At 35.5% G+C, this 15,532-nt stretch overlaps 1 protein-coding gene across 1 annotated transcript; it reads right to left on the bottom strand.

Annotated features, from left to right (window-relative positions):
• Positions 1–13,527: 13,527 nt before the first annotated feature.
• LOC125837921 (serine/threonine-protein kinase UCN-like) lies at positions 13,528–15,074 on the bottom strand. The gene has a single exon (XM_049517001.1). It carries the CDS (start codon positions 15,072–15,074, stop codon positions 13,836–13,838), a length of 1,239 nt encoding a protein of 412 aa, XP_049372958.1. The 3' UTR covers positions 13,528–13,835.
• Between the last annotated feature and the right edge of the window lie 458 nt (positions 15,075–15,532).

The following is a 15,532-nucleotide window of genomic DNA, read 5'->3' as shown; positions in this document are numbered from 1 at the left end:
TAATGAGCGATTAAAAGCCCTCATTTTGGGTCATGACCATTGTATGAACATCTTTATCTTAATTATGTGATTGTTTAGCAGATTTTACTATTACGTTTTATTCTCTTAATCTTATACTCGACTATTTTGCGGCTTCATGACCCATAAAGTAAATGGATAATCGCTAACTCGAGACAGAAGCCTAGGAATAGAAAGTGGCTTATGGGGAATTAGTTTCATTTGCTAATGGATTAGAGGATAGGACAAAAACGAACCTAATTAGCCCTTTTGGATAAGATACAAGAAGATATATAAATGCATTGGGATTGGTTTATCATATCCCTGCTTAAGGCTGTAGGTGTGAAGTCAATTTGAATAGAAGGTTAGAGACTTGAGAAAACATGACCATATTATCAATCCTGCGATTAAAATATTTAGTAGATATCATAAATATGCTTAACAACTATAATTTGATAGAGTGGAATTACACAGGCGCCAGAGTCCTATGTTTTAATTTATTTGTGAACAACTCTTGGTACTCAATTTTCTTTACTATTATTATTATTATTATTATTTTATTTAATAAGTAGAATAAATGATCAAAATAAACTCTCTCAAATTGGAAAACACTAACTATATAATAAATATAATTGTGAAAGTGATAGCTTGTTAGCAGCTAAGTCCATATGGGATTGATAAACCCGATTGTATAAACAATCATTTATTACTTGCGGTTAAGTACACTTGTTTGTGTGCGGGAAGAACAACAATTTTTTGGTGCTTTTACTAGGACTTACAAAATTGACAAGTTGGATATTTTATATTGTGTGTATTCTTGTAGTGTTAACGACACCTCTTAGTTGTTATCATCGTTGGTAGTAAGTTGTATGTAAAGTGCTAACAGTGCGGTAAATCCCTTCGAAGTTGAAGAAAACCTTACGCCATTCCTACTTGTAAAGACCTGACTCTGTCGTTATGTGTTGGCCAATAGCGAAAGAATTCAGGCCAAAAAATTTTTTAGGTAGTGACTAAATTTTTTTTGGTTAGGCCAGCCTCAGATAAAATATGAGCTAGGTGAGGTCTAGGGCAATCCGGAAATGTGTGGGGTATGATTTTGAGGTTTGATTGATATATTCTTGTAGCCAAGATATTAAGGAATCCATAAGGACGTCCGTAATTGAAATCGGGTAAGTAGAACTCCCGAAATTGATCTTGGCGTGAAAGGTATATGTCGGGATGTCAAGGGAAGAGTTTGTGTTGAAAAGAGGGTATTTTTATGGAGTTTGAGTTTCTAAGCTTTCGTTGATCTCCCTATAGTGGGAGGCGTCCCTCTATAGCAGAGCGTCTCGACTATTATAGCGGGGTAAGTTCCGCTAAAGTAGTATTGCTATAGCAGTCCAAATCGGGTTCTAATGCAGAAACAGTCCCAAAACCCCTATTTTCTGCATTTGAGTTCTTGGACTTAGGAGGGGCAATTTTGGATAGTGTGCACTTGTTTATCCACGAAATTCATTGGTAAAGGTAAGAATTCACTTCCCAACCTTATGCATTGATTCTTAAGTCTTAGAATCTAGGATATTTTCCCTGGATGAAAGTTTTGACATGATTCCATTGGTGGAAAAATTCCTTAGTTGGGGGACATGATCATATCTTGGCCTGGGGTTAAGATTTGTTGATAACCCAAGAAAATTAATAGGCTATTAGTGATTGATTGTTATTTATATTATTTCTTTTGTACTAAGAACAAGTCAAGGCACTTCGAATGGAGAAAGCTCAGGCTAGTTAGGATTTCAAGAGGCTTGATTCGTGGTAGGTGATAGTGGTATGTTTCTGGTTTATGTATGTATATTCTCAATCGATTTTGCCTCGTTGCATACTTTCTTTTAGTATTCCTTACAACTATTCTCCAATCACCCAGAAGCATTGGCAAGGCAGACATTGAGCAAAAGCATGTCTACTACTTTGTAGTATCATGTGTGCATGCATGGTAGGAAGACATATGGTTTGACATTATATAGGTAATCGCATCATATAGATAATCTCATGCAATATACTTGTTATTGGGATTTGTGGTTTCAAGTGTTCTTATACATTATGTTATGTGATTGTGCATGATTGTTTATGATTGTTGGTTTACTCGGGTACTATGGTGGTACATTAACTATAGATGGATCGAATACCACGCCAGTACACTAACAGTTTGGATTTGGGTTATGTGAAAGGACTAGGTATGGGATTGTTTTTACATAAGAGGACCGGGCATTTGCATTTGTATTCATGTGGGATGTTCATCCGGGTATTGTTGTTTCATGAAATGTGATTGATAGTCCTTGTGGTTTGTTACTTGTTGATATATGCATTGTTCTATTTTACTACCTTATGGTGAACTATTTACATTGATATTTCGGACTGGTCGTGTGATCATACTAGTATGCTATAATTTGTGTACCGATACTACACCTGTTCTTTACCTTATTGAGTACATAAAATCTTTCGACGGCTGATCCGAGACCTTAGTTAAGAGACACTTGATTCTGAATCCAAGGGTGAGCTTTATCTTTCAGGCTTTCATGGATTCTTCTAGTTTTCTTATCCATCTTTTTGGACACATACATTAGACTTTAGCTTATTTTTAGTATTAGGGGTTGCATCCCAGTTTGACTATTTAGAGTTTTGGTATGATGACTTTCAGTTCTTAGAATTTATTTTTCCGCATTAATTGTTTGAACTATTTATTTTATGGGAACTCAATCCTTTAGTTGTTTAGTTTTCTAAACTATTTTATTTCTCATTTACGATACACTTGGTTTTAGTTAATACGTGTTGGGTTGATTTTGGTCTTTGGTTTTCCTACCAGGTAGTTTCATGTGGGTGCCACTCACGACGGTCTGGATCATGACAAACTTGGTATTTGAGTCGTAGGTTCATTGATCTCGTCATAGAAAAATGAGTCTAATAGGGCCATGCGGAGTAGTAAAGAGACATATGTACTTTTCTGCAAGAGGCTTGGTACTTGAGGAAATTCTCTTTCTTTCTTCCCTCGTGCTACAACTTAATTCCAATTGGTTCTAGTGATCCAAATTAATAGCTAACTATTCCACTATTTTGTCAGTTGATGGATGACACTCAGTGTAGCGACGTATGGGTAGTAGCTCAGTAGCAGTGCAAGTAATTGAGCCTTCAACGATAAGGCATGGCATAGGCAGAGGAACAAGCAGGGGCTGGGGCAGAGAAAGAGCAACACCCGTGAGAGGTAGAGCTCAAAATATGAACGCACCAAGAAAAACAACCCTACCCCACCCCAGGATCCTGTAGAGGAAGAGGTTAAGATTGAGATTGAAGATGTTGTTGAACCAGATGTAGGGACATATACTAGGAATGCATTTTCCCCCCTATGGACGCAAGTACTGTTCACTAGGTACTAGCTTTTCTGAGTGGGTTTGCAGGTACTGGGGCCATTCCCACAGTGCAGACTACTTAGATTTTGGTTACTCTGGTTATTGTTACTACTGTTCCTAAGGTAGATGGGGACTTAGGCGCTAACACTTTGTTCCGTCCATCGCTTGTCGCGATGATGATTGGTACAGAACATGAGATGTTGACCAAGTTTTTGAAGCTTATGCCTCCAGTATTTCATGGGTCTGAGGGTGAGGATGGTTCAAGTTTATCTCAAATTGCTACGAGAGGCTTCATACGTTGGACATTGTGTATCAACACGGGATGAAGTTTGTGACTTTTCAGCTTCAGGGTAAGGCAAAGTAGTGGTGGAGAGGATTTGTGAAATGTTGTTCGTCGCTCCTACCTCCATTAACTTGGGCACAATTTCACGCCTTGTTCTTGGAGAAATATATGCATGGTACCTTGCGAGATAGGAAGAAGGATGAGTTTATGGATCTTGAGAAGGGTAGCTTGAGGGTGGATGCTTATGAGGCTAAGTTTCATGCCATGTTTTGTTATCCTACGCAGTTGGTGACCACTGAAGAAGAGAGGACCTGGTTGTTTGTCAAAAGTTTAAATTCTGAGTTGCAGGTTTTATCAGTGCATATGACCTTTGCAAGCAAGAGTTTTAATGAGGTGACTGACTTTGTGAAAAAGGTAGAGGGAGTTCGACAAGATGTGAAGGCCAAGGCATTGGCTAAAAAGTCCAAGAATGTGGATAACTATAATGGTTTATATTCCAAGGAGTTGGGTCAACAGGTATATTCAGCTCAGCTTATTCAGTCGGCTATACCCGTTAATACTGGTTGTGAACAAGCTTGTTGTCCATCAGCCAACAGGACTTCACTTGACCGTGATTGTTTTCACTATGGTGATTTTGGGCAATTTAACAAGGAATGACCTCATAGACATGCAGTTACTTAGGTCCAACAACAAACTAAGTAGTGGTTCCAGTAAGAGAAGGTAATCATGGTATAGGACGTCAACAAGGTGGGCGAGGATCTAATTAGAGAGGTCGTTTAGGCCAAGATAATGGTAATGCGAGGAGAGGAGCGACATAACCCAAAAAGGAGGTTGTTTGTATTAAAGATAGAGGAGTTATGCATTTTCAGGCAAACCAGAGGTTGAGGTATCAGACGCTGTGATTACATGTACTATTTTTTTCTATGATTGAATGGCTAATATGCTATTTGATAAGGGTTCTACTTATTCTCATGTATTTATGACATTTTCTCTTGGATTGGGTTTGATTTGTGATATCTTTGAACCCCTATCTATGTTACTACCCCTGTTGGAGAGTCGATTGTAGTAATTGATATGTATCGTTATTGTTTAGTGTTGTTTGTGGGCCACAGACTCATGTAGATTTAATAATATTTGATATGCTCGACTTTGATGTGATCTTGGGTATGACTTGGTTATCCTCTTATTTTGTTGTTTTAAATTGTAATACTAAGATAGTGACTCTATTGGTCTCAGGGAGGGAAAGGTTAGAGTGGAAAATGGTGTACAGGCATAAAACATTAAATATCATATCATTCCTTCGGGCTACAAAACTAGTAGGGCAGGGTGATTTGCCCTATTTGGCTCATATTTGGGATGTTAGTGCAAAGTCTCCTTCCATTGAATTTATTCCTATTATTTCAGAGTTTCTAGAGATTTTTCCTATAGATCTTCCTTATATGCCTCTAGATAGGGACATAAACTTCTATATTGGCTTGCAGCCAGGCACTTGCCCAAACTTTATTCCTTTCTATCGAATGGCTCTAGCAGAGTTGAAATAGCTTAAGACTCAACTTCAGGTTTTGTTTGATAAAGGGTTTTTTCATCCTAGTGTTTTTCCTTAGGGTGCTCATGTCTTGTTTGTAAAGAAAAAATATGGTAGTATGCGAATATGTATAGATTACTAACAGTTAAATAAAGTTACCATTTGGAATAAGTATCTCTTGCCTCGCATAAATGATTTGTTCAACTAGTTGTAGGGTGTTTCTACCTTCTCTAAGATTGATTTGAGGTCGGGGTACCATAAGCTAAAGATTAGAATTGAAGACATACCTAAGAAAACTTTCAGGATTTGGTAGGGGCATTATGAGTTCTTGGTAATGTCATTTGTGTTGACTAATGTGCATGCAACATTGACGAGTTTGATGAATGAAGTGTTTAAGCCATTCTTGGATTCTTTTGTTATTGTGTTTATTAATGAAATTTTGATTTACTCCAAGGGAGCGGAGGAGCATGCAAACCACCTTCGTGTTGTTCTGGATATCTTGGGGAAAATAGAAATTATATGCTAAATTTTGGTTGCCTTCGGTTGCTTTTCTCGAGCATGTGGTTTCAAAAGAAGGAGTGATTGTGGATATCCTAAATATTGAGGCAGTTAATAATTGGGTTTTTCCTAGCTCTATGACTAATGTTAAAGGTTGTGTGGGATTTGCTAGTTATTATCGTAGGTTTGTGAAGAACTTTGCTTCCATTTCTACACATTTGACCAAGTTGACTCAAAAAGAGGTACATTTTGAGTGGTCAGTTAAGTATGAAGAGAGTTTCCAAAAGCTCAAAGATCTTTTGACTACATCGTCTATCTTGACTTTGTCGGTAGAAGGTAAGAGTTTCATTGTTTATTGTAATGTTTCACATTTGGGTTTGGGTGTTATGTTGATGCTAGAAAAGAATATTATAACTTATGTTTCCAAACAGTTGATAGTTCATGGGAGGAACTAGATCACCTATGATTTGGAGCTGGCAGTAGTGGTGTTTGCGATTAAAATCTGGCGGCATTAACTATATGGAGTTTAGTGCGAAATATTCAATGATCATCACAGTCTTTCGCATGTTTTCATTCAGAAGGATCTAAATATAAGATAGAGAAGATGGATGAAGTTTCTCAAGGACGATGATGTAACCAATCAATATCATTCGGGTAAGGATAATATGGTGGTAGACGCATTGAGCCAGAAGACAATTAGCATGGACAATTTGGCTTGCTTGGGGTTATCCAAGTGACCTCTAGCCAAAGAAATTCACATCTTAGAGTCTAAGTTCATGCAGTCGAGCATTACTGATAAAGAAAGGTGGGGTGTTGCCAATGTTGAGGTTTAGCCTACCTTTATAGATGAAATCAAGGCCAAACAATTTGATAATAAGGAATTGGACAAGCTTAGAGGTAAGGTAGAGTCCGGGGAGACCCTAGATGCCACTCTCGATGTCGATGGTGTGCTTAGTTTTAAAGGAAGATTATTTGTTCCTCGGGTTGGTGACTTGATCTAGAATGTATTGGAAAAGTCTCATAGCTAGATTGTGTTATTCTATTCATTCGGGTGTGAACAAGATGTATAGGGATTTGAGGCTACTTTATTGGTGGCTTGGGATGAAGAATGACATTGTAGAGTATGTTTCCAAGTGTCAAAATTGTCAACAAGTAAAGTATGATAACAAAGTCCTGTTGGTTCGCTTAAGAGGATGCCCATTCCTGAATGAAAGTGAGAAAAGATAGCCATGGATTTCATGGTGGGACTAACCAAGATTGTGGGGAAATATAATTCGATTTGGGTTATCGTTGACAGGTTTACTAAATCATTCCGCTTCATTCCCTCTAGAGTGTATTACATCTCGCAGTAGTTGGCAAAAATTTGCACATTGTGCCCCTTCCTATCATTTCAGACCGTGACACTCAGTTTAGGTCACAGTTTTGGTGTAAGTTGGATGAGGCATTGGGAATTCAACTTACTTTCAATAGTTTTCTATCCATAGACTGACTGACAGAGAGGACAATTCAAGTCTTAGAAGTTATGTTGAGGACATGTGTAATTAATTTGGGGGCTATTGGGATCCGTTCTTACCCTTATGTGAGTTTTCTCATAATAATAGTTATCACTCCAGTATTGATATGGCGTCATTTGATGCACTCTATGGGATGGGATGAAGATCTCCCATAGATTGGTTTCAGGCTGGGTATGTCAAACCTTTGGGGGTGGATTTGGTTAGGAAAGCTCAAGAAAGGGTGAGGTGAATTCAGGCTTAGTTGTTGGCCACCAAAAATAGGCAGAAGGAGTATGTGAATTACAAGGTTAGGGACATAGCTTTTCAGGTTGGTGATCAGGTTTTGTTTAAGGTGTCACCTATGAAAGGGGTCATGGGGTTTGATAAGAAGGGAAAACTTAGCCCTCGTAACAAAGTCCATTTGAGTTCTTAAAGGTGTGAGGCCAGTGGCTTATAGGTTAGTACTGCAACCCAACTTGTCTGGGTTCATCCAGTGTTTCATGTGTCTATGCTAAAGAAGTACCATGAGATGGGTACTACATCATGAAATGGGACCCAATCATGTTGGACAAGGACTTGAAAAACGAAAGAGATCAAGTCAGTAAAATTTCAATAAAAACATCATCCGGTGGAGGAGGCTACTTGGGAGTCATAAGGGGACATGCGAGACAATTACCCTCACTTATTTAAAGATTCAGGAACTACCTTATTTTCTGCTTTAACAAGTTTTTCTTATTTTATCTCTTAAAGACGAGTGATGGGTAAATTGATATTTATTGTAATGACCTGACCCGGTCATTATGAGTAAGTCAATAGCGAAAGAATTCGGGTAAAAAAACTTTCTGAGTAGTGACTTAATTTTTTTTGGCTAGGCCAATCTCAGATAAAATCTGGGCTAGATGAGGTCTAGTGCCATTCAGGAATGTGTGGGGTATGATTTTGAGGTTTTATCGATATATTCTTATATCCAATACATTAAGGAGTCCATAGGGTCTTTTAGAATCAAATTCGGGTAAATAGAACTTTCGAAATTGATTATGGTGTGAAAGGTATATGTCGGGATGTTAAAGAAAGAGTTTGTGTTGTAAAAATGGAATTCTTAAGGAGTTTAAGTTTCTGAACTTTCATCGATCCTGCTATAGCAAGAGGCGTCCCTCTATTGCGAGTGTACAGACCGCTATAGCTGGGTAAATCTTCTATAGCGGGTTGGGCCTCTATAGCGGGCCGAATCGGGTTTTAATGCATAAGCAGTCCCAAAACCTCTATTTTCTACACATTGAGTTATTGGACTTGGGAGGGGTGATTTTTGGAAATTTACACTTGTTTTTCCACTAAATTCGTTGGTAAAGGTAAGAATTTGACTCCCCAACCTTATGCATTGATTATTAAGCCTTAGAATCTAGGTTATTGCCCGTCGGGGAAGGTTTTGACATGATTTCATGATGGAAGCACTTAGTTGGGGGAGATGATCATATCTATATATCATTAGTGATTAATTTTTGTTTATATTATTTGTTTTAGATCAAGAACAAGCCAAGGCACTTCGTAAGGGGAAAGCTAGGGCTATTTAGAGTTTTCAAGAGGTTTGATTCAAGGTAGGTGATGGTTGTATGTTTTCAGTTTATATATGTATGCATGTCTATTGTTTCGCAGTATCATTTGTGCAATGCATGGTAGGAAGACATATGATATGACATCATGTAGGTAATCTCATGCAATGAACTTGTTATTCTGACTTGTGGTTTCAAGTGGTTTTTCTTATTGTGCTATGTGATTATGCATGATTTTTTTATTGTTGGTTATCTCGGGCACCACATTGGTGTACTAACTATAGATGGCTCAAGCACCACATCAGTACACTAAAATTATGGATGGCTCAAGCTGGTATACTGACATTTGGGTTTGGATTCCATGAGAGGACCATGTATGTGATTGTGGTTTCGTGAGAGAACTGGACATTTGCATTTGTGATCATGTGGGACATGCATCAGGGTATTATTGTTTTATGATATGTGACTAAGAGTCTATGTGGTTTGTTACTTGTTATATGTATTATTCTGTGTTATTGCCTTGTGGAGAATTGTTTACATTTATATTTCGAACTGGTAGTGTGATCCTACCAGTACACTATGGTTTGTGTACTAATATTGCACTTGATCTTTTCCTTGTAGAGTACAAGGCATCTTCCAACAGCTGATCCGAGACCTCAGTTAAGAGATACTTGATTTTGAATCTAAAGGTGAGCTAGATCTTTCAGGCTGTCACAGATTCCTCTGGTTTTCTTGTCCATCTTTTGAGACATAGATATTAGACTTTAGTTTATTTTTAGTATTCGAGGTTGCATCCCCAGTTTGACTGTTTAGAGTTTTGGAATGGTGACTTTTAATTCTTAGGGATTGTTTTTTCGCATTAATTGTTTGGACTATTTGGTTAAGTTTACGGGAACTCAATCCTTTGGTTGTCTAAACTGTTTTATTTCTCATTTATGATAAACTTGGAATTAGTTAAATGGTGTTGGATTGATTTCGGGTTAGTCTTTGGTTCTCCCACCAGGTAGTTGAGTGTGGGTGTCAGTCACGACGGTATGAATCGTGAAAATACTAGAATCATAGAGGTTTTTTCATTAGAGTCTTAGGTGGCAAACCTTGTTACATGCACAACAAAATCAATTGGAACTAGTTATAATGGAAGCTGAGCCAACAACCCCAAGTCAGAGTATGCAAATGTAATTGTCCTAGTCACAGAAAATGACACTTCTAGTATCGTGAGATCAAACATTATTGCAAGATAGGGGTAAAACAGAATGTGGTGCAATTCTTGCACTCAAGCGTGCAGTTTAAAGACTTATCACATGAGGATCCTCAGGCTCAATCTCCAAAAAATTTGGAGATTGCTAATATTTATTAATGGTGCAGAATCAAAATTTTAATACACTAGGATTTTCGCATTTGCAACCTTCCCTTCACATTTTTGATCATCTTTGATTTCGAGTTGCACGTCCACCTACTCCAATCAGTTTCGGGTGAGATGTCATAAGATAAGCATATACTAAGATAGTCTTTTTGGTACCAATCATGTTGTTTTACATTGAGGCTATGATTTAGCTTTTGTGGCTTATAAAATGAAGCTTTGAGGAGAATAGAAGTCATCAGAACATCTCAAGTAGCATGATATTTGTCTTTTGTTCTTATTCCTTAGGATTCATGTAAAAGAACCCTCGAAATCTCCCCTCCCACTTGTATTATTCCTTTCATATTAGAAAATTGTATTCTTGTATTGAACCACCATCTTGGTGTTTTAGCTTAAAGGAAATGAATTTGATTGGCCTAAATCCACTTATCTTTGACTCCTTTTAACAAATTTTACTGTTAATCAAACTAACGATTTTTTGAGTAAACACCAACTTCTCATTGACCAGACAATTTTGTCATATTTTGTCAAGTACCTTGTAATCGCTGAGGATAAAGGTAGACAAAATTCTTCTTTCACGGTCCAAAAGCTCACTCATTCTTTGCAATCTCAGCTCCTTTGATCACAATCGCGGTTACTAGTCTCAACAAGCCACAAATTGTAACACATATTTAAAACGAAGGATGATTTGATACATTTATCTTCACTAGTCTGTCCAAAGTAAAAAAATGTCACACTAATTTATCATTATAACTCACTGAGGTTTATCTTACAATTAGTATGAACAATAATAGTTTTTTTTTTCTTTAAGGATATGATTAAGACTTTGACCAATAACTTTATGACTCAACTTATCATATTAATGTAGAAAGTTTCATGCAAGTTTTTATGTCCACATTTACCTTAGAGTAAAGATGAGCACTCATGTTAAAACAAGTGGCTGTAAAAAATTAGTCAACAATAAAAGCTACTTTTGGTTAACTTTTCACTTTCTCTTGGGTCATTCTTATTAGGAATTGTCCTGAATTTTTAATCTTATTTGGTAACTACATAATTGTATTTTAATTCAATAAAGAATTTTTAGTACAAGAAATTCTCGATAGAAAAAGCTCTTTTATATATATATATATATATATATATATTATTTTCTTGAAGAAAAAGTTTGAACATCTATAAATTAAATGTTAATTTTTTTTCCATAACCACACAATAGCATCCATAGTTTTTGTCTATTAGAGCATTTTGATTAAGGAAAGATTAATCTCTCTATAATTTCAATAGTTTCTTTTAGATTAGTTTTTCATATTTAGGTCATGAATCAACCAAAATCATATCACAAAGTATTTTTTATATTATTTTTTGTCCTCTGATTTACCATCGGCATGTAGATGGTTCAAAATAGGTAGAAAACTTGGTTCAATATGATTTCAAATCAAGTTAGGATCAATTTCGCAATAAAAAAGATTTTGTCTTAGAATACTACATGTGGGGATAAAATTTCAGTCATATTTTTGTTGTTGCATCTTAAAAACTAAAATATTTTTAAATCATGTTTAATCCATAATGATTTTAACATTGTTTTTTAATCATGATAACCAACATTGATATGAAGATTATGTGCAAAACAAAGATTAAAAAAATATCAAAACATTCAGGCCAAGAAGAGATTTAATTTATTCGAATTTATCCTAAAATTTCTACTTATTTGGATTCCACCCAATTGTGTTTTTAATTCAAAAAATTCTCTTGGTAAAAAAGAAACTCTCAATGGAAAACAACTCTTTATATCTATCATTTTTTTTGAAGAAAAAGTTTGAAGTTTTATAAATTGAATACCAGTTTTTCTCGTAAGAACATAGTAACACGATTTCTACCTCATTAAACCCCAAAAAATAGTCATTTAGAGAGTTTTAGTTAATTAGGAAGAGACCGTTCTCTCTATAGTCTTGATATTTTCTTTTATGTTAGCTTCTCATATGTAGGTCATGAATTGATGCGTGCTGTGATTTGTAATTATTAACTTTCGTATAATATTCTGTTATTTCAATTCCAACAATTCTCTCGAGTCTCGACTCTTGTTTGTCATAAATTTTTGAGGTTGAAAGTTGAAAATTTGAGTTTTTGAAATTGTGATTTTGAGAACTTAAAATTGTATTTGAATATGCATTTTATTTAGAAATAAAATTTGTGAAATTTTTCCGTGATCAATTTTCGGATATTTGAAGATCAAATTTTAAAAAATTCAATCCAAAATGTATTGCCAAAAGTTGAACTGAATGAGTTTTTATTTATTTCATACTCTATAAAAAAAAATTAAAAAAAAATTGTCTATGTCAAAGGCTAAAAAGGGGGTTGTTTTATTAAAGTGATATAAATAGTGAAGTTTGGCTAAATGACATCAAATTCAGTCCCGTAAATTCAGAAGGCATTGTCTAGTAATCATGTAAGTGCACGTCTTTCAAGCAATTAAAAATTAATTAATGCACTGAGGAAAGTGATTAGGAATTTTTCTAAAGTAGAAGATTTTTTTATACATGATAATTAAACTAGCCTTTAGTAGTCTAAACCATTTAAAATAAAATAATGCAATAGCACTAGGACCACTACAAGCACCACCTCAAGTAAACAAACATTTCCTCTTCTTCTTATCTTTGTAAAAATAAATGTAAGAAAATTTAATCCCAATTAAAATGGATATTTGTTCAATGTAAGTTTATTGCCAAAAGATTGATAAAAGAAAGAAAAAAAGAAAAGATAAAACAGTTTGGTTATATTAATTTTGGATTAACAAGTGCCAAGTTTAATTAATTTTTCAAGGTTACACTAAAAGCAAAACAAAAATTAATATATTAATAACTCTATGAAACCTACATAGGAGTATATTGTATCTACTTGAACTTCACAAACGGCTAAAAGAACTTCATGTTGGATTGTGTGTCTATATCAAATTATTTAAGTCTTAAAATAAAATAAAACACCCATAGAATGAGCATATTATTGTGGCATTATATTATACTAGGAATAAATAAATATTTTTTTAGCTTTGTGAACTGTGTCTGATAGTTTTGTTGGGACCTTAAATATGTGTTAATATATTTATTCAATTTTAAGTATACATTATTGAATTTGGATCTGGTAAATCAAATCCATTGTAGCTAAATTCTTATCTCGAGATTATAAAATAGTCGTAATTCCTTTCTTCTATTTTTTCAAATAATCTTAATATACCTTCTTTCTTTTGCACAAATATGTTCGACTTGTTCTTAGACAAATTAAACATTATACTATATATATACTTCTAATTCCTTCCTTGTATTTTCTTCAAATAATCTTAAGATACCTTCTTCCTGGACACAAGTATTTTGAATTTATGCAATCATTATTTTCTTTCCCTCAAAGTTAAGTTCCTCTTCAATAAATAAAATCAAAAGGATTTTACTATTAAGATCCAAATAATTGTAGTCAATTTAAAAAAAGAAAAGCAAAAATACCTTTCTTCAAAATAAAAGGTAACAATCATTTTGTCCAAAATAATAGAATTCCAAATATGCCCTCAATATTATAATCATATTTATTCCTCATTATACCACCTCATATAATCCAATAATTCCCCCACGCGCCACCGCAAGTGCGTATATATACACCTCTTTTTTATAAATCTAAAACAATAAACAGCTAATATTACATCATTTCAATGTATAATGTTTCTATATTTATTTACAAAAAAAACTATAATCTTTACAAGTGCGTTAAAACTCCGTTAGTGAAACGTTATTTGTCCACTCATCATGTGAAGGTGACCATAACGGTGACGGTGGTGCCTTCAATTTCTGAAAATACTCCGTTATGTTAATCCCACCTTTCTTCACTTCTTCCGTTACATCTCTTAACGGCAAAAACGGCGGACGTACAACTTCCGTTAACAAATCCCATCTCATCCCCTGAAAAAACTCATGTTCCTTTATCTCCGACGCGCCTCTCCGGTAACCCAACCGGCGCGTGGGATCTTTCTCGAGCAATTTTCCAATCAAATCGGCTAAATCATTCTTCTTTCCAATGAACTCCGGTTCCGCCATCAATATTCTCCTGAACGTTTCCTTCCTATTCTTCCCTTTAAACGGCGTCGTTCCGTATAACATTTCGTAGCACAAAATACCAAGCGCCCACCAATCTACTGAAAATTCATGACCTTCTCCACGTACAATTTCTGGTGCTACGTATTCTTCAGTACCAACAAATGAATTTGAACGTTCGTAAAACGAACTACGATTCCTTCTGCTCACTGGGGATACTCTTGCACTTTTCACTTTCCTTAATCCATTTCGGGTAATGGTTGCGGTATTAGAAATATACTTTGTTTTATTAGGAAGTATGAATTTAGCAAATTGTCTGAATTTGAATGTTTGTGGTTGCGCTGGCGGTGGTGGTGGTTGGAGATTATCGTTTTCTGGATCTGAATAGAATTCGAGATTTTTCTTTGGAGTTAAGCTCGTAGAAAGATCGAAATCTGTTAAAGTAACATGACCAGATTGTTGGACAAGTACGTTCTCAGGTTTCAAATCCCGATAAGCAATGCCTAAACTGTGAAGATGTTCGAGTGCAAGTACAATTTCAGCTATATAAAAACGGATAGCAGTAGGTGAGAAAACATGATCGCTTTGACTGTAACGTAGGACATTAAGGTCACCACCGGGGCAATAAGGGACAGCGTAGCAAAGAAAATCGGAGTTTTCAGTGAATCCGAGGAGAGTAGGGAGGAACGGATGTTGGAGACGGGAAAGTACAGTGGTTTCCCATCGTGCACGACGGTGGATGGCATTAGAAGAAAAATTAGATTTTTCAACAGCTTTGAGAGCGAAAGGAGATAAGGCAGAGGGATCATGGAACATGTCGTGGACAAGAAAGACGGTTCCCATGGCGCCTTTACCTAATACTTTGATGACTCGAAGATTGTTTAGAGTTAAAGACGATGATATGGGAATATCCATTTTTTTGGGGTGAGGAGAGAAAAGAGAAAAGAGAAGAAAGAGAGTGTATTATGTATAGATAGAAGAAGAGATTATAATTACTAGTGTTATTATATAGAGAAGGAAGAGTGTACGTGCGTTTGATTTCAGGCGTTCGTGTGTGTGTGTGTTTTCAGGGAAAAAAAGATAACAGCTAAGGGTGGAAGGAAAAGGTAATTTGCATTGTTGGGGTTTTTTAAATTTTATTTTGGTGTACATATGTATTTAACTAATTAAACAACTCATCCACTGTCATGTGAGGGGAGAAATGAATAATGATTATAGAGATAGAGAGGATATTGTTGTTCATTTCACATAGTTTATTCGGAAAAGGGTCAAAATTACTCCCGAATTATATGAAATAGATCATTTATGTCTTTCGTTACATTTTGGGATCAAAATGCCCCTGCTGTTATTCTAAGAGACCACAAATACCCTCA

This window comes from Solanum verrucosum, unplaced genomic scaffold (genome assembly GCF_900185275.1).
Source record: "Solanum verrucosum unplaced genomic scaffold, falcon-dt-bn FXZP01000262.1, whole genome shotgun sequence".
Lineage (NCBI taxonomy): Eukaryota > Viridiplantae > Streptophyta > Magnoliopsida > Solanales > Solanaceae > Solanum > Solanum verrucosum.
Note: the sequence above shows the minus strand (reverse complement) of the source record. Positions and strands in the feature narration are given on the sequence as shown.

Coding starts and splice junctions, on each gene's coding strand:
- LOC125837921 (XM_049517001.1), bottom strand. CDS start 15,074: ATGGATATTCCCATATCATCGTCTTTAACTCTAAACAATCTTCGAGTC.